The sequence below is a fragment of the Galleria mellonella genome, unplaced genomic scaffold (genome assembly GCF_026898425.1).
Source record: "Galleria mellonella isolate WM207_F2 unplaced genomic scaffold, CSIRO_AGI_GalMel_v1 utg93, whole genome shotgun sequence".
In the NCBI taxonomy this organism is placed as follows: domain Eukaryota; kingdom Metazoa; phylum Arthropoda; class Insecta; order Lepidoptera; family Pyralidae; genus Galleria; species Galleria mellonella.
In genome coordinates this window covers 5485192-5504826 of record NW_026442176.1, presented here as the reverse complement: position 1 = coordinate 5504826, position 19635 = coordinate 5485192, and the positions used below count along the sequence as shown (strand labels likewise).

Genomic DNA, 19635 nt, shown 5'->3' with positions numbered 1-19635 from the left:
ATAAGTTTTTTTTATACAACTTAGAATGGCAAACAAGCTGACGGCCCACCTGATGGAAAGTGTTAACCGTCGCCTATAGACATGAGCAGTACCATGGACATAACAGAGTATACTGTTTCGTCCATGATACCCCCATGCGGTGCCATTCCTCACTCAGGTGTTATTGTACCCTGTAAATTCACGTCATATCCCACCCTTCAAACCGAAACACAGCCATGCAAAAACATAAAGTTAAATAAAACCCTGATCAAATTAGTAAGAGATTAATGTGAAGTAAATCCTTTTGGTTTAAAAAATAATAACATAAGTAAAATAAGTAAGAATATATCGCCACATACATATCTCCATTTTGAAATTACGTCACTAAGGTCACAAAATTTGATAGCACAATCTCTTAATAAAAGAAACCAGATTACAGCTTCCAAGAAGGTCAGGACCAGACGATTGACCGGTGCAGTGATCTCAGCTTGTGCAGCCGTTGTGGCACAGTTTGACAGCTGCACGGTAATTGGTTCATACGCTTGCCACAAATTGGTAGTTCAAACAGCGCGACTAATTGTGCGACCAGGAATGCAGCGAGCGGTCGGCTCGTGACTCGCTTTACTACTAATACTGGTTAATTCATGGTTTGCATGATAATTAGCGCTTTTCATCCTTGGTGTTTAGTTAAAAGTCCAAAAGAAATCTCATGGATGATCTTGTTTAACTCTCCGTTTAACTGTCTGGTAAAGTCAGAACTTCATACTATATGATGTACTTAGCTGACTAGGTCTTGAAAGCATGACGAAAGAATGCAGTGATTTATAGATAGATAGATACTCTTTATTGTTTCCTTCAAAACATTACAATAGTAAACTTATTATAGATATAAACAATTACAAGAATAGTATACTTTTCATCACGCTACGATCACATAGGAGCAGAGCAGTGAAGGGAAATGTGTCTGTTACATCAAAACCACTGAACCGTGAGGAAGGACATAGGCTACTTATTTTACGAAAAACGACGGAAACGCAGACGAGGTCGCGGCCAACAGCTAGTTGTTTAATAATATATTATGAAAATATCTTTCAGGACATCTTTGACACATATCGACAGTTAAAGGCTGGATGATGATGATGATAATGAATAAGAGGGAGACTTTGTACAAAAGTCGATTGCTTGGGTACCTCTGTCCCATTCGTGTTTCAACCATAAAGCAGTTGTGTTTGCATGGCTGCGTTTCGGTTTGAAGGGTGGGATATGGCGTGAATTTACTGGGTACAGAGGAATAACATCTGAGTTCTCAGGAATGGCAACGCATGGGGGGTATCATGGACGAAACAGTATACTCTGTTATGTCCATGGTACTGCTCATGTCTATAGGCGACGGTTACTACTTTCTATCAGGTGGGCCGTCAGCTTGTTTGCTATTCTAAGTTGTATAAAAAAAAATAAGAAAGGAATCTAAGTAATCATCCGCAAATTTGACAGTCAAATACACGCACTTTGGGGGAAGGGATTGTTAGTAATGGGGAGGTTAGTCCCCATTGCTATCAATATACCTACGTTACCTAATTTATCGTTGAATTTGTCACGATGGGCTAACTGACCTGCCTTTTCATCCTCACCTCTCACTGGTACCCCGCCATTGTATACCGATAGCGCAGGCGGGGTTACCATGCTAACAGTCAGTAGATACCCAGTGGATTTTATAAATATATGAACGTAAAAATTATTTTACCTAGAACTTCATTGTAGCGTAGGATTTTAACATCAAATCTCGCCGTTCTACGAAAAACGTTTATGGTATAGGTGGGATTTCGCCCACTAGAACGACGTCTCGTCACGTACAGTTTGTATTATTGTTGTATTACTGTCCTTTATTCAATTTGCAAGGAACAAATGTATAAGACAGATCACGTGCGCATTATTTTTATTATTATTTCTTAGATTTCAGGTGACTTCTCCACAAAAACGAGAAAAAATATTGGATTCTTTTCAGTTGTCTATTATTTTTGTTCGCTCTAATGACAAGATAAATAATTGGATAAAGTTTTTTTTTTTTGGTAACTGTTCATACTTGATTTTTTTTATGGGTGAAAATGGTATGGTAACGGTAACTCAGCCTGTGCTAATGGTATACGCTGGCAGAACACCAGTGAAGGGTGATAGATGAGAATGAAAACAGGCCAGTTAGCCCATCATGATGAATTCATCAGGAATTAATAATGATAGTTTCCAGGGGGAACCGTCTGCGCTAACGGGATACACTGGCGGAGCACCACTGAAGGGTGATAGAAAAGAATGAAAACAGGCCAGTTAGCCCATCATGATGAATTCATCAGGAATTAACCATGATAGTTTCCAGGGGGAACCGCGAGGAGGTCGACTTGGTTGGGTATTGCTAGCAATGGGATTCTCAGTCTCCATTACTAACAATCCCTTTCCCTCCCGTTAAATCTCTGTTAACTTTATGTCTATTTATTTAAATGTACTATGTCTAAAATTACATGGTCATTCAGTCGTCATTGGATAAGAAGGCGTCTTATAAAACAGTCCTAACATCAATTTGAGTCTAATTTCCTTTGAAACCACAAAAAAATCTTCGCCCTTGGCTAGGATCTTAAAAAAGTAGCACCAGATTGTAGACACAACTCTCAGCCCCCACATCCTGCCCACCTGGCGCAGGCAGCACGTGCGCGTGCGCACACCCCGCGTTCAGTTTTTTTTTTCCTTTTTATATTTACGCTTTGTCTTTATTGCATATGGTTCCTGTATTACCGTAATGATACGACGTTGGGTATACTCGGGTACCAGCTGATCTTAATGAATAGGTCTGAGCACTGTAGAGTCGTTTAGTTTTTATAGATAATCGCCTGATGGTTCTAGCTTTATTAACGCATGGCATTTAAATAGCTCAATTTACTTAGAACTTGTATATCTTAATATAGTTTTATGGCTTATCAGAGATACTTGTCAGCGATCGAAATAATATCCACAAAATAGCAATTGACCGGTATGGATATCTTCAAATTAAAAGAAGCCGAAGAAATGGCTGCTCATGTAATCTCATGTAATAAATCTGTGGAGAGGTCAATTCTGTACATGAAATATATTTCTAAAATTACTATCAGATGGTGATTAGTGATCGATACTGATGCCAAAAATGCAATCAGTAAAATTTTAGTCTGTCTGTATTTGTTGAAAACTGTGATAATTGCGATGCAAATGCGGCTAAACTATCATATATTTATAAGGACGACGAGATAAATAAAATACATATTACGTTTTCAACATCCATTTTACTAAATTTGAATAGAATCGACAGAATGCATTACATTTTTAATAGTAAAAAAAAAGTATAAGTGGCCAGTACGTGCAATAATAAAAAGAGTTCATTCTTACATATTAAATTGAATCTGCAACATCCTTTACATCTACCTAAAAATATGTTGAAAATAAATACTAAGGTGTTACAAGTTCAATATGTATCAGAAATATAAAAGATTACGCTAAAACTTCTAGTGAATAAAGTCTTTGATATGGTCGAATTTTAAAACCTAACGCTGTTTTGCAGATCGATCCACTTTATCTTTCTCAGTATATATTCCTGTGATTATTCCTAGTGACCACTTTACTTGTCTCTCCTCAGTTTCTATCAATACAATATTATCAATTTTTAAATGAGTTTCTTTTTCTTTCTCTTTTTGTAATTCATCTTTCCACCACAAAACCTTAGCAGATTTCTGTCTGCACGTTTTACTGATATTTGCAGAAAGGCTTTGGCAATATCGGCTGAGATCCCTACAGCACTCTTTCGAAAGCCCATTAATAAATGACGTATTTTATCTAAAAAGTTTAACCACTTATTCAAGTATGAACTCAGTGATCGACCATTTTTATCACAAGCCGACGCGTCGAACACTGGTCTTAATTTTGTTATTAAACTTGCATCTTTAACTACTCCTCTATGCGGTAAATAATGAACCGTCTGCCCTAATTTATCTTCCGATACTTCCTCTATTATGCACTTTTCTTTCCAACAACTTACTTTATAATATTCAAGGAACTTACCAGAGGGCATTAATCGTTTGGTATTCGTGGACAGTCTCTTTTCAGCTATGCACTGAATAAAAGCTTTACATATTTTGGCGTAGTGCCCTGGTTTTAGACATATTAGACAAACTTTTTCCTTCTTAAGATGCTCTTTACTTTGTTCTAACGACATCTTCGACAATTTATGACATTTTACACTAGCATGACCTTTGTTGCACCTTATGCATAAAGGTTTCCTTTCTGATCTGCTCACTCCGGCCATTAACGTTGATGCTGTCGATTCTGTAGCAACCGTTTGCTCTGATGTGTTACCAAAGTTTTTCACTATTTTAATTCGTTGCTCGCTTTCGACTTCTCGTTTTATGAACAGTAGTAAACTTCCCAATTCATCTTGTACTTCAATTGGCTTAATTCTTTCCCATGCCTTCAAAACGTCTAATGGTAAAGACGATTCTACCATTGGAAGAATAAATGCTGCATATTTATCTTGTGTTACACCCAAAGTTTCTAAGGCGCGCAACTGGGAGTTGAGTTGATCATAAAGGCTTGATAAATTCATATTTTTGTCTTTATTTATTATTAATGTAAGTAGCTCTCTCACATAAACTTGAATCAATAATTCCTCACGTGCATATCTACGCTTCAAATCAGAAAGGCATTGTGTGTAGCTGGATTTATTTGGAGGAAAACTTTCAACAAAAGATCTTACTTCTGTTCCCGGCATCATAGATTGGACTAAGTATTGAAATTTATCCGCATCATTCATCTGTTTATCCTCATCTATTTTCTGGAACTGGCCCCAGAAGGGTAACCAACTACGTACACATCCGTCAAACTTCCTTAACTCCAGGACTGGTAATTTGTAATTCTTTGCTGTTTCAGATCCTGAAAAACCAACGCTTTCTTCTTTTGTTTTAGACAGAACATTCTCGACTCTTGTTTTCATTGTCAGCCATTTCTTATTGTAAGCTATTACCTCTTCATATTCTTTTTCTAGCCCACTTTCGTCATAATCTTTTTCAGCTAACAACATTTCTATATCTCTATCAAGTACCTCTAATTTCTTTATAACTCCTTGAAGTACTAAATAATTCAATTCGATCTCTGATATATTTAGTTCATCTTTATCTAACAAATTTTCTAAAATATTAGAGATCTTACTAACTTGTGCTCTCGCCGCCCGTCGACACCGTTTCTTTGCATCCATCCTGGCAGGGTCGCCAATTGTTGAAAACTGTGATAATTGCGATGCAAATGCGGCTAAACTATCATATATTTATAAGGACGACGAGATAAATAAAATACATATTACGTTTTCAACATCCATTTTACTAAATTTGAATAGAATCGACAGAATGCATTACATTTTTAATAGTAAAAAAGTATAAGTGGCCAGTACGTGCAATAATAAAAAGAGTTCATTCTTACATATTAAATTGAATCTGCAACAGTATTGTTATAGAAACAAAAACTACTCGACGGGTTTTACAATTTGGACGAAATTTGGTACAATTATTCTTCATACTTCTGGGCAGGTTATAGTATATTTTTCATCACGCTACGATCAATAGGAGCAGAGCAGTGGATGGAAATGTTGGGAAAACGAGTGAAGTTACTCCATTGTTAAGCTTCCGTCGCGTGTGCAGCCTTAATGGCCACTTTTTAAAATGTAAAAATGACTACCCGTGCGACGCCGGGACGGGCCGCTAGTATAATCATATAATGAAAATATTTCAAGATGCTATTACTAATATTATTAATGTGAAAGTGAGTTTGTTTGTTAACTACTTACCTGATTTAACACAAATTAATACCGCCCATGTACCCACTCGAGACCTGACCTAATGCGAAACAGACAGACAGACAATTTCCTATAAATAGCTATGGAGATTTTATTACACACTCAAGTGTTAGACAACTGTATCAACATTGAGGTGTATGGGTTTTTCTTTTGAACAATTTTGGGGCGGGGCCCACTGAGAACTTACTAGAATTCACTCATAAATCTCTCTTCAATCAGAAATAAAAAGTGACTTTAATAAACTAATTTAAGTAACCTTGTTTACTATCAGACGGGCCGTATGCTTGTTTGCCATCATACCAGAGGGAGATTTTGTACAAAAGTCGATTGCTTGGGTACCTCTGTCCCATTTGTGTTTCAACCATCGTCGTCAGCTTGCCATTCTAAATACGAGTAACATAAAAAAATCTATTTTAATGTCTTACAAGTGCTTATAATGGGTGTGTTTAATTCTTTAATCTATGATCCCTACTCTAACAGTGTATATCGGGGGGAAAGGGATTGTTAGCAATGGAGTTTGACAGTCCCATTGCTAGCAATATGCCCTATGAGGTCGACCTCCACGTGATTCCCCCTGGAAACCATCGTGAACAATTCTTGTTGAATTCGTCACGATGGGCTAACTGACTTGCTTCATCCTCACCTATCCATCCTTCACTGGTGCCCCGCCGGTGTATACCGATAACGCGGGTGGGGTTACCATTCCATTATCATCTATTAAAAAAAAAATCAGTCTATATCGACAATATAACTTGATCCATGTCTAACATACGCATTGAAGTACAGTTACCCCAGCATGTTTCAATTTAAAAACGTCAGTAAAGCAAACATCCGTTCATTGATTGGAAGGGCTAACAGACGCCGACGCCGGCTCAATTACACGTCATAGGGAGTTTCGTGTTTGATGACCCTTCCATAAATATTTGTTTACGGTGTCAAATTAATAGTCCAATTGGGGCAATAAATATAATAATTTCATTTTCAAGGAATTGATTTCTGTTTGGTTGGAAAACGTACGTGTACATAAAATGCTGGTCTGTTCGTAAAAGTGTTCTAGTAAGTCTTCCATTATTTTCTTTCATTCTGTACTGTCGTGACTTTTTTTTTTTATAAAATAACAGAGATTTTTCTTACGTTGCTTCTATATTCATTTTACCAAAGTCTAAGTACCTTTTAAAATAGAATATTTACTTTGAGTATTTTACGTATTTATTTATATATTTATTTATTTTATTTTTACTCGCCACCGACAAGGAGTACACTTCCATATTTAGAGCCTGGATGGTCGTGTACAGTGCGGTTTCAAAGATATTTTCTCCTACGAAAGGTCAGGTTATGGAATGAGCATTCTGTCGAGGTTTTTCCAAGAGACAACAGCATCGCGTTCTTCATAAAAGAAGTAAAGAGGTTCCTTCAACGTGGATAACGCGCGCGTAATGCCTCTGGAATTGCTGGTGTTTGTAGTCAACGGTAACCTCTACCTTTCAAGGGGGCCGTATGCTTATTTGCCACTTCTAAAAATTAGCAACTGATCCTCGTAGATATACTTGATATTCATTCATTCGAATGTTTCGACGCTGGCACTATTTCTGGTATCACATGCTCGTATAAAGTTTTAATCACTTTCCCAGACATTAATTTTGGCAGAATCCCGGTATATTGTAGCATCTTCCGCGTGATAACTGAATAAATTGCATTTAAATCATATTTACGAGCGTACCACAAGTTGGGTGCAGTCCAAAATGGCGCCGGTCGACAGGACGGAGTAAATTGGTTGAATGAGGTGTGACGTGACCGCAGGAAATTAGGAAATGGGAAGCTCCCGAGTTTTTGTATCAAGCGTCTTATTATAGATGTGTTCTAATAGTGGCGTCGAATCAATTTGTACATCCGTGCTTTAATTATTTCTGATTAGCGACCATTTGTTGAGATTTGATTTAAAAATTTTATAACACGTGTCATTTTCTGCAGAATACGCCGTGAGTTTTTAAACGAAAAAGTTTACAATTCGACTGTATGTTTTGTCTTTTATCTCTATCTACGCCAATTTATAAAATGATCTTAGTAATATTTTTCATTTGATTTAAAATACTTTTTTTTTTAATTTTTTAAAGAAGGAATAACACCTGAGTCCTTAGGAATGGCAACGCATGGGGGGTATCATCGGCGATATAGTACACTCTGTTATATCCATGGCACTGCTCATGTCTATAGGCGTCGGTTACCACTTTCCATCAGGTGGGTCGTGAGCTTGTTTGCCATTCTAAGTTGCATAAAAAAATATGTTTTTGTCGAGAAAGAAATCACATGTTTCTTGATGCAATAATATACTCAATAATTATTATTACAATTACACAGAAGTACTGTTATTTCCGTATACTCTTTGAAAACTGTCCAAGAATTAGTGAATTTATCTCTCTCTATCTCTCTCTTTGTATGCTGTGTGAGTGTGCACGTATATTTGCGTGCGTGTGTGCGCGTGCGTGTACATGAGTCTGACAACGACCACTCCTTACTTTCCTTTCCTGTACTCTAATATGACTAATGAGGGGGAAAGGGATTGTTGGCAATGGAGTTTGAAAGCCCCATTGCTAGAAATATGCCTTATTAGGTCGACCTCCACGTGGTTCCCCCTGGAAACCATCGTGAACAATTCTTGTTGAATTCGTCACGATGGACTAACTGACCTGCTTCATCCTCACCTATCATCCTTTACTGGTGCCCCGCCGGTGTATACCGATAGCGCGGGTGAGGTTACCATTCCATTATCACCCATTAAAAAAAATATGATTTGTGAAACCGTATTTATTTTTAAAAACTCTGATACACCGAGTATACATGGCTAGATTATATGTATTGTGGCGTTTTACATCGAATAGGTACATATATCGTCATAGTCGTAGAATACTGACGGATCTTTATATGTAATATTTGTCAGATCCGTCAGTATTCTACGACAATGACGATATAGCATAAATGTTTAATTTCCCTAATTATTTTGTTTTTAATTTTAATTATGTTTGTATTTCGCATGAGTGCACTCGAATTAAAGTTGCCATTAATTCATGCAAATTGCCGGAAAATCCACTTGACCGAATAGTGTGTGGCGTACCTACACTCTACATGGACCGGCATGAATTCAGCCACAATACTGTACTCGTATATGTGCGTGTTTTCCGGTATCCGATATAATTTCCTAATAAACTGACTTATTGCATCGACTGATGTATTTTGTAATATTTCATTTTTAGGGTTCCGTACAAAAAAGGTACAAAGGAAGGCTCATGATGCGATTTGGTCCGTCCGTCTGTTACGGCGTATTAGCAACTACTAATACTATTGATTTTACTTAGAATGGCAAACAAGCTGACAGCCCACCTAATGAAAAGTGGTAACCGTCGCTTATAGACACGAGCAGTACCATGGAAATAACAGAGTATACTGTTTTACTTATGATACCCCCATGTGTTGCCATTCCTGAGGACTCAGGTGTTATTCTTCTGTATGCTGTACATTCACGCCATATCCCACCCTTCAAACCGAAACACAGCCATGCAAACACAACTGCTTTACGGTTGAAACACGAATGGGACGGAGGTACCCAAGCAAACGACTTTTGTACAAAGTTTCCCTCTGGTAAAAAAGTGGTCTGGCTTATTCCCTATATTGTATAATGCAAATAAAGTACATACTCCTATACTTATTTATTCATTCATCAACACGTAATTTACTGGATGATGATGATGTTGAGATGGATATGTGGTGTGATTAGAAGGGATAAAATTAAGAATGAGTTGAGGGGAAGTTCGAAAGTAAAGCCAATAATGGAGAAGATGAGTAGTCATTTGTCATAGTATGGGCATGTAGATATATAGATAGATAGATACTCTTTACTGTTTCCTCCAAAAGATTACAGTACTTAATTTAATATAAATAGATACAAACAATTACAAGAAATGTTCACACTGAGAAAACAATGGGCGGCCTTATCGATAAAAGCGAAATCTTCCAGGCAACCTTTGGATGGAGAGGAGTAATTATAAACAGTTTGATTGGAGGCACGATGAAAATTTTGTTATTTAAAATACACATAGATATGAAATACAATAATAAATGGAAAGAAGGGAATATAGTTAGAAAGGTATTATGTATGAATGTGGATGGTCATACGTGCAGAGGAAGACCCAGAAAGAGATGGATGGAGTGTGTGAAAGAAGAGATATGTAAGATAACTGTAAATAGAGTTGAATGGAAAAAGAAAACGTATTACGCTGACCCCAAATAAGGACTAGGGCAGGAAGAAGAATCTATAGGATCATATATAGTTATTCAAGGACCCCTCCGGTATCCGCTTTCAGGAGAAACTTATGCAATAATTCCTTGCGACATTTTTACCACGCGCTCGAATCATTAACTTTCATATGCATAATGTTGTTACCAGCACTGTACACAAAGCAATCTGTTGTTCTTATTAAGCGCTTTATGCAATCTCAGGAATGAATAATTGTTATGATTATTTGCATATGTTTTTTTTAATACGAGCGTTTTTTTTTTTCATTCAATATACTTATTGCTATTTAGATAGCTACCGCCTTTTTCTTTTCTCGTCTATTCAAAGGTCGTCTGGTAGAAATTGCTTTAGCAACGAAACCGCCTTTTGTACTTTATATGTGTAATATATAATATATTTAGTGTTTTTTATTATTCTTTAAGTGGTGAGCAGTACCATGAACATAACAGAGTATACTGTTTCACCCATGATACTTCCCATGCGTTGCCATTCCTGAGGACTTAGGTGTCATTCCTCTATACCCTGTAAATTCACTGCCATATCTCATCCTTCAAACTGAAAAAGACAGCCATGCAAACACAACTGCTTCACGGTAGAAACACGAATGGGACAGAGGTGCCCAAGCAAACGACTTTTGTACAAAGTAGTTTCATTTACTTGATTTCTTTCAGTTACTAAAGTACTAGGAGTGCAGAGACGTACAGAAAGTAATACGTAATAATATAACGCTATTGAAATCGAGAAACAAAAACAATTGAACGTTTTTTTTTACAGCAAACAAGCGACAACCTTAACTTTCTTACATTTCACGGTAGTCCGATACCATCATCTGACATCCGACATTTAACCCCGTAGCGTTGCCTTACCATGGCAACTTGTCAAAGGAAAATATTCTTTATTTTCTTTATTAGAAGAGTTAATATGAGTGTCACTGTGTATAGAATTCGATAGCCATAAAGACTGGTTGCAACATTAAACGATTGTGATGGATGATACGTAATCGATTCGCTCCGCTCCGCATGTCGACCTCTCGGGTCGAATATAATCGAGCAATAATGCGCTATGGGCCATTTCTAATCTGTAATGTACGCAAATTATATTTAGATTGTTTAATTGCAGTGTTGGTAAGACAAACAAGAGGAAATAGAGCGAGAGGTGGATTGAGTCGAAGGGAACTGTATTAGACTATTCTAATTATAAAGTTTTATCGATTTTCTTTCACAGATTTTCGTACTGTTTAGTCGTACTTCGCAGATGTCTATCCGACACGAGATATGCAGTATTTGTTAATTTTTTTAATGGATAATTGTTTTTTAATGGACGATAATGGAATGGTAACCCCGCTTGAGCTAATGATATACGCTGGCAGGGCACCAGTGAGGGATAATAGGTGAGGATGTAAACAGGTCAGTTAGCCCATCGTGACGAATTCAATGATAAATTAGTCACGATGGTTTCCAGGGGGAACCGCGTGGAGGTCGACCTGATAAGACATATTGTTATCAGTGGGGACTAACCTCCCCATTGATAACAATCCTTTCCCCACTAATGGATAATTATGAAATGGTAACCTCACTTGCACTATCGGTATAGACTGGCGGGGCACCAGTGAGGGATGATAGGTGAGAATGAAAACAGGTCAGTTGAAACATGGGGATAAATTTGACAGAGTATATTGCTATATAATATATACTATATAATATATACAATATACTAATATACTATATATATATATATATATATATATATATATATATATATATATATATATATATATATATATATATATATATATATATATATATATATATATATATATATATATATTGCAGAGAATAACCAAGCTAATTTTCTTGTTACGTTTAGTACTTATTTATTTATATAAATGAGTCATACATTAATTAATTAGTCGGATGATGTATGCATATACAGGTATGTAGATCTACGCAGCAAGTCACCGTGACTTCTACAGGATTGCTTAATTAACTAATTTTTTATACATTTCCTAACTGGGTAGGTATGTCGTCCAGTTGTCAACTTTGGTTAGATTGCAGGTTTCTAGCGGAAATAAATGCTCGCGAAGTTTTTGCTTGATCTTCGGTTACTTTAATGTCGGTATGTGGCAGTTACGGTAGTTTTTTTAACTATATGCTAATGTGCGTTCCAAATTTAATTAAAATATCTTTTTGATATAATTACCTGATAACCTAAACAGTAGAAAAATCGTCTGCTGTAAAAAAATCGTATATTAATTTTCGTACCTATTATTGTAATAACTTTTTTTTTTTAATGAGTGATTATGGAATGGTAATCGTTTTTTTGTTTTATACAACTTAGAATGGCAAACAAACTGACGGTCCACTTGATGGAAAGTGGTAACTATCGCCTATAGTCATGAGCAGTACCATGGACATAACAGAGTATACTGTTTCGCCCATGATACCCCCCATGCGTTGCCATTCCTGAGGACTCAGGTGTTATTCCTCTGTACCCTGTAAATTCACGCCATATCCCACCCTTCAAACCGAAACACAACCATGCAAACACAATTGCTTTATAGTTGAAACACGAATGGGACAGAGATACCCAAGCAATCGACTTTTGTACAAAGTCTCGCTCTGGTAATTGATAATATTGTTAAAATCAATGACATAAGCAACATTATTTCTCTCACCACAATATCACACATAATTTAGGAGATACACTGATACAGACAAAGTTTTATTATATTATTTCAACCGTTAACTGTCCACTGCTGGACATAAGCCTTCCCCATAAGGGGAGCTTTGCCGGTAGTTGTCACGCTTGACAGGCGAGTTGACAACCACAGTTAGGCTTTTAGAGATGTTTTAAGAGGGACGCTGCTGCCCATCCCTCGCCGTCCCTTAGTCGACTCTTACGAGGGAGACTTTGTACAAAAGTCGATTGCTTGGGTACCTCTGTCCCATTCGTGATTCTACCGTGAAGCAGTTGTGTTTACATGGCTGTGTTTCGGTTTGAAGGATGGGATATGGCGTGAATTTACAGGGTACAGAGAAATAACACCTGAGTCCTCAGGAATGGCAACGCATGGGGGGTATCATGGGCGAAACAGTATGCTCTGTTATGTTCATGGTACTGCTCATGTCTATAGGCAACGGTTACCACTTTCCATCAGGTGGGCCGTTAGCTTGTTTGCCATTCTATGTTGTATAAAAAAAAACGACACCACGGGAAAGGTAGGGGCGTACCATTCTATGTCGGGGCACACAAGGTGACAAATTTTAGCACCACTTATTTTTATATCGGGACTATAAAATAATAAATTCTATATTTTTTGCAATTTAATAACTATAATGGCTATGCACCATAATCTGAGTCGGTTGAAGCTAGTCCAACCGTGTGGCGGACGTCAAGCATTCCTCACTCTTCCGGCGACAGTTTTTGCTCTTTCGTTTCCTCCACGAAGAGTCCGTTCAAGTTTAGTGAGGGCCTTTTATTTTTGCCGACAATTTCTTATAGATTTCTATTGCTAGCAAAAGGAGAAGCCAGATTATATTAGAATCAAATTAAATTGATGTTTGTTGTAGCTACTTTTTTTTATACAACTTAGAACGGTAAACAAGCTGACGCCCTACCTTATGGAAAGTGGTAACCGTCGCCTATAGACACATGAGCAGTACCATGGATAAAACAGAGTATACCGTTTCACCCATGACACCCCCCATGCGTTGCCATTTCTGAGAACTCAGATGTTATTCCTCTGTACCCTGTAAACTCACGCCATATCCCACTCTTCAAACCGAAACACAGCCATGTAAACACAACTGCTTCACGGTAGAAACACGAATGGGACAGAGGTACCCAAGCAATCGACTTTTGTACAAAGTCTCCCTCTGGCAATAAATTATAAGATTCAATCGTTAGTTTTTATTAATCGTCTATTCAGGATAACAAAATTGTAAGCGTCCCATCCAATAAAATGTTGAATATTGTAATTCGCACTTCCCCAATGACAATACGAGTATATTTCTCACGGCCGCCTGCGAATAAATCGATGTGTAGCCACACAATTGTGTAGACTTCCTGTTCACTGGGCTCGACAGGTGGTAATGTATCCCCTTACCCTTTGTAAGGGCTGTGAGTCGATATCCGGCGCCCTGCGCCTGCGCTACTCCAGGATAATAACATTAGTAGTGATCGCGCGGCGACTCGTGCGCACGTGTCATGGCCGCCCTTGTACCGGTGCCGCGTATGCGCCTAGCGCTCCATCCTCATAATATTCATGTGAGTACTTTAACATTATTTCGGTATTTTTTTTTATAATTAAAATATGTTTCATATTTTGATAGTCTATCCATTTGTTTTTTTTTACGAAATTGAAATATCTAAGTGGAATTTTCATGTGATTTTTATTATAGCTTTACTTAACTGCTCGTGTTTGTATTATGAGATTTAATGCCCAAATTCTATACAAACTCGTATTTCCCTACAGGATAATTTTACAAAAATATTTTTATTTTTTCATTACGTTATAGAAATGTGAAAGGGACTTCGGAGCAAAATTTCATGCTTCCAAACTTATAAGAATTGAGCGCTATTGTATCAGTTAGTATTTATTAACGCCCTAATCGGTTTTAAAAATAAATGAAATATACATTGGGACAATTACATTTAGTTTATGCTATGTATTTATTAAATTATTAATTTGTATCCACACCTCTAGTTAATAAGTCACCAACAAACTGTTCAAATACCGTGGCAATGAAGCATAGGTTCTGTGAATTGTTTCATTCCATATTTGTTTGCATATTAGCCGATTGTGAAAGCCCTAGGTGCCTATGTACTTGTTCGCTGCAGCATTCAGAGTGTCGTGAGAACCTGATTTTCCGCAATCCAAGCGTTGCATTACGTTTGCTGGATATATTTATTGTGACATTTTCTTGAGCACTGTCGCTAGTCTAGAATGCCACTGCATTCTATGACTAACATAGCAATGCAACAGTGACCAGCGTCGTATGAGAATAAGCTGAGGTATTTTGTTGTTTTCCTGTTATTATTTGTTATAATGAAATAATTGTCCGCCCAACAACACCTGTGACTTCATCTAAGGCGTATAAGATCTGTTTTTATTATTTTATATTATATCTTGTTTATTAATTTATTTAAACTTTAATGCGCAGTGGATTTTTATGTGCATTTGGTGGACTTAACTAAATGGTGTTCTCTACCAATCAACCATTGAGCAAACCGAGAAATAAGTAGGCGGCGCATTATTGAATAGAGGAAACATAAAGTAATATTTAATATATTAATATATTATAAACATATAATCATATTAATGTAAACATACACATAATATGTAAAATAAATATATACTATACATAAAATAATATTATAACAAATAATTTATTGTATTAGAAAAGTAAATAACATAGTCTATGATTCAGAGTAACCAGCAAGGTTAAATTTAAAGGGAAAAATGAGAAAAAAGACAACTATTAGTCTATTGTCCATACACATATAATAAAATTGTAACTGTACGACATCTGTATATAGGTAACTGTTGAGTTTCTTACGGGCTCTTCTCAACAGATAACAACCTTCTGAACACTGCAGTAGATAAAAAAATTGACGATTTAAAAGTGTTTGTAAAGCAGTCTATTTAAATAAAGATGACTTGAATTTGAATTTAGAATATAATTGAGAAAGATGATAATTCAAAACAATTTTTTTTTAATTGTTGTATGTGTGTATGTTTGTTTAGGGATTACACAAAAACTATTGCACCAAATTGCATGTGTTTTTTTTTTTTAATTATGATGTACTGTTTTGATACAAAGGTCTATTTGTCAAAGAAGGCAACGAAAATTTTATTCTATAAACTAGTAAGTATATACTTGGTGCATGTTTTTGATGGGTGAAAATGGTATACCCCGCCTGCGCTAACGGGATACGCTGGCGGAGCACCAGTGAAGGGTGATAGATGAGAATGAAAACAGGTCAGTTGGCCCGTCATGATGAATTCATCAGGAATTAACCATGATAGTTTCCAGGGGGAACCGCGAGGAGGTCGACCTGCTTAGGTATAATGCTAGCAATGGGATTCTCAGTCTTCATTACTAACAGTCCCTTTCCCCCCAGTATAGGAGGGTATATAGTAGTGACTCTTACAAAGGACTTTATACCCCCCCCCCCCCTCACCCAATAGAAGAGGACTATGTTCAGCAGTGGACACTTAACGGCTGATGTGATGATGATGATGATTCAGGTTAAAGGATAAAACAATTTGCACTGACTACGAAACCCTAAAAGTTTCATCCGCAGTAATCAATTCGCTTGAATGCATTGAATTACAAATAATTACGATATATATACATAGATTCTAATGTCTGTATATCAATTTTATTAGACTCCTATTATTATTGAGATGTTCTAATAAAATACGAGAGTAATAATAATTAATTATCTGTCTGTTTATTTATCTATTATTTGAAGTGTAGCCCACATTCGGTTGTATAGTGATAATGCATTTAATTGCTTTAGTATATTTATTGTTGTTCCACCTCGCAAAGGACTTGGCGTAGAGTTCTTTTGACTTTTAAGAATTCTTTTTTCAAGTAATACTCTGGTGCTTTTTTATTTAAAAAATACATTGATAATAGGTACCTGATTTTTTTTTAATGGGTATAACGCAATAGTAACCCCGCCTGTGCTAACGGTATACGCTGGCGGGGTACCAGTGATAGATGATAGGTGACGATGAAAGCAGGTCAGTTAGTCCATCGTGAAGAATTCCACGAGAAGTAACCGCGATTGTTTCCAGGGGGAACCACGTGGAGGTCGACCTGATTAGTGAGATTCTAAACCAGCCAATAAGAAATCATTTTAGCGGTTAGGTGGTGCAGTAGTCTCGTGCATGCCGGCAAGATGGCTTGGCTCCAAAACACGAAAATATATTTAATCGGAAAGAAAAAAAATCTTGGGTCTGAAAAGGATATAGTTCTAAACAAAACACCTACTTGTAGAGAAAAAATAAAATACGACTATGAATCTAAGATACTGCGTTAGACTGGCCTTCTATCGGATTGGAATCTAATACGCTTAGCGAAATACAAGCAAGTCGAATGAATGTTACGAAACTATTTGCAAATCCTTTGCACTACTCCATCAGGGATTACAATTGTGAATCTGTTTCTGTTATCAAATACCTGTGACCACCCCACTTGTGACTACAGCCGCGAACATATTAAATAAAATGTTTAATTAAAGCTTTCTTCATTCCAGACAACAATCAAAGTGTACGCCCGCTGTCTCCGCCCAGATATCGAATACAAGACCTTATCCGTGACATGGGGCACCAGGGCCCGAGAGGTGGTGGCCACACTCCTGGGCAAGTTTCGGATGAAGCACCGGGATCCGAGGCTGTTCTACCTGAGCATGGAGGTGCGGGTCCGAGCAGCTGGGCTGAGGACCACGCTGGTGCTGGATGATGATGCCAGGCCCGCGGCGCTGCAAGCTTGCCATCCAAAGGGATACTCTAAGTAAGTTTAATAGCAATACTTACGCCCACAAGTGGGAATTCTGTTTCCTGGATAAAACTTATCTTTACTCACCGATGCTTCAAAAATACACCGAAATGACAGGAGAAACAAAAGTAATTATTCACTACGAGAAGAACATGTAATTGCGACCTTAGTCGCAATTACAACGACATACAAAAATAAATCGGTTTACGGGTAAAGTTATTTATAAAACATAGTGCCAGGGTAATTACATTACCCTGCAAGAGCATTATATCACAATTTCAATTTTAACCCCATCTATTGACTAAATACCGTACTAGAAATCTATTGGAAGTTTTAACACCTTATAAATTGCATTTTCTAAATCGTACAAAGTCATAAACATATATCAGACAATAACATACGAACATGTGTCAATAACTGCGTTCAACTATATTTTCTATTATAAATATTTTTTTAACTTTTACAATAATAATATAAAAATCATGGTGAAATCTACGGCTACTAAATACTGGTAAGATAAATCGATAAATTTCCAACCTTTGCAGTTCCAACTCGCGATTTTAACACATAAATCACATTCATCCAGTTTCCTCGGAACATCTTATAATCATCTCACCATAACTCTTCGTTCGCCGCGGACCACCGGCTAGCCGCCGAAAAAAGAAGCGCATTTGTCGTTTTTCTGTCCTCTTCCGGCCTTTCTATTCCTGTACCGTAAACATGAGAGATGATAATAAACTTAAAAGATCCCGTGCCAGTTTATTGACCATATGTATCGTGTTCCACCATGCTGACAGTTTGGACTGTTGTTGTGAACTAGATGTGCTAATGAATTGTTTCGAAATATTACTCGGCAGTTGTCTGTCGATTGTTGGTATTGCGTAGCTTGATTTAGGAGGATTTGTCTATATCTATAAAACCAATACTGGCCAGAAAGAAAAATTCGAATTCGAATAAATGTTTAAAATTCAGTGATCTAAATTTTAAATTAACGATATTGTTTCATTTTAAAAGGTATGGGTTAAAAACTAAAATTGTAAAGGTTTTAAGATAATGGCCATTCCAACTAAATAATAAGACCTTCAGAGGAAGGGATTGTTACTTATGCGGACTACCAGTCCCATTATCTACCATGTACGGTCGATCTCCACGTGGTCCTCCCCTGGAAACCATCGTGCTGAATTCCAGATGTATTCAACACGATGGGCTAACTGACCTGCCTTTTCATCCTTACTTATCATCCCTCACTGGTGCTCCGCCAATGTAGACCGATAATGCTGACGTGGCCATCATTCCATTATCACCCATTAAAAAAAAAACTACAAGCTTTACTTACTTTAAAATAGATGGCGCCATATGATATTTCCAGTAATATTTATTAGTATTTATTAATTTTCAGATTTTCTTTACAAATGCGGCCCGGTGGACTTGTGAAGATATACGACTCGGCTCTGATGTCCTCGTCTCAATATAAATGCTTGCTGACCAGCGAGCGAACCACCGTCGACGAGCTACTAGCTATTTTGCTGCATTGCTATGACTCCACTGAAGGTGTGGAGAGATTCTCGCTCTATGAGGTTAGTGCTTTATTTTCTAATTAGATGAGACAGTCATTCGAAAAATTCTCACTTTATTTTTCAGGTTTTTTTTATATTAAAAGAACTCCGCGATTGATCTAAATCTCACGTGATGGAAAGCGGTGATGGCCCTCGAATAGTCTATTTACATTTGCCTCAAAATGGTGCTGATTATATTTAGATGTGATGTGATTTGGAAAACTAATGCTGGCAAGGATGGCGTCACTGTACCATCTGACAGTCGTGTTAATTTCATCTAAAAAAGCTCAATATTGGTATGTCCATGGTGTTGTTCATGTTACAGACGACAATTATCAGTTACCATCAGATGGGACTGCATTCCAAGTTACATTTAGAAAAGTATTACAAACTAGCTTATAACTACGACATTGCCTAGTGCCCGGGTTAAAAAATAGTCTA

At 37.0% G+C, this 19635-nt stretch overlaps 1 protein-coding gene across 3 annotated transcripts in view; it reads left to right on the top strand.

The window, feature by feature from the left end:
• Positions 1–19635, top strand: part of LOC113517744 (uncharacterized) — a 110853-nt gene that overhangs the window by 87181 nt on the left and 4037 nt on the right. For 2 of the 3 annotated variants that reach the window (XR_008253770.1, XM_052902725.1), the window contains exons 3-4: positions 17397–17653; positions 19038–19215. Coding sequence is in view for 2 of the 3 variants with exons in the window: in XM_052902725.1 (XP_052758685.1) it covers positions 17397–17653; positions 19038–19215 (435 nt within the window). In the remaining variant the exon portion in view is untranslated. Of the gene's footprint in view, positions 1–14296; positions 14397–17396; positions 17654–19037; positions 19216–19635 lie in introns of those variants that run through there. The other variant, XM_052902726.1, reaches the window with a different exon arrangement.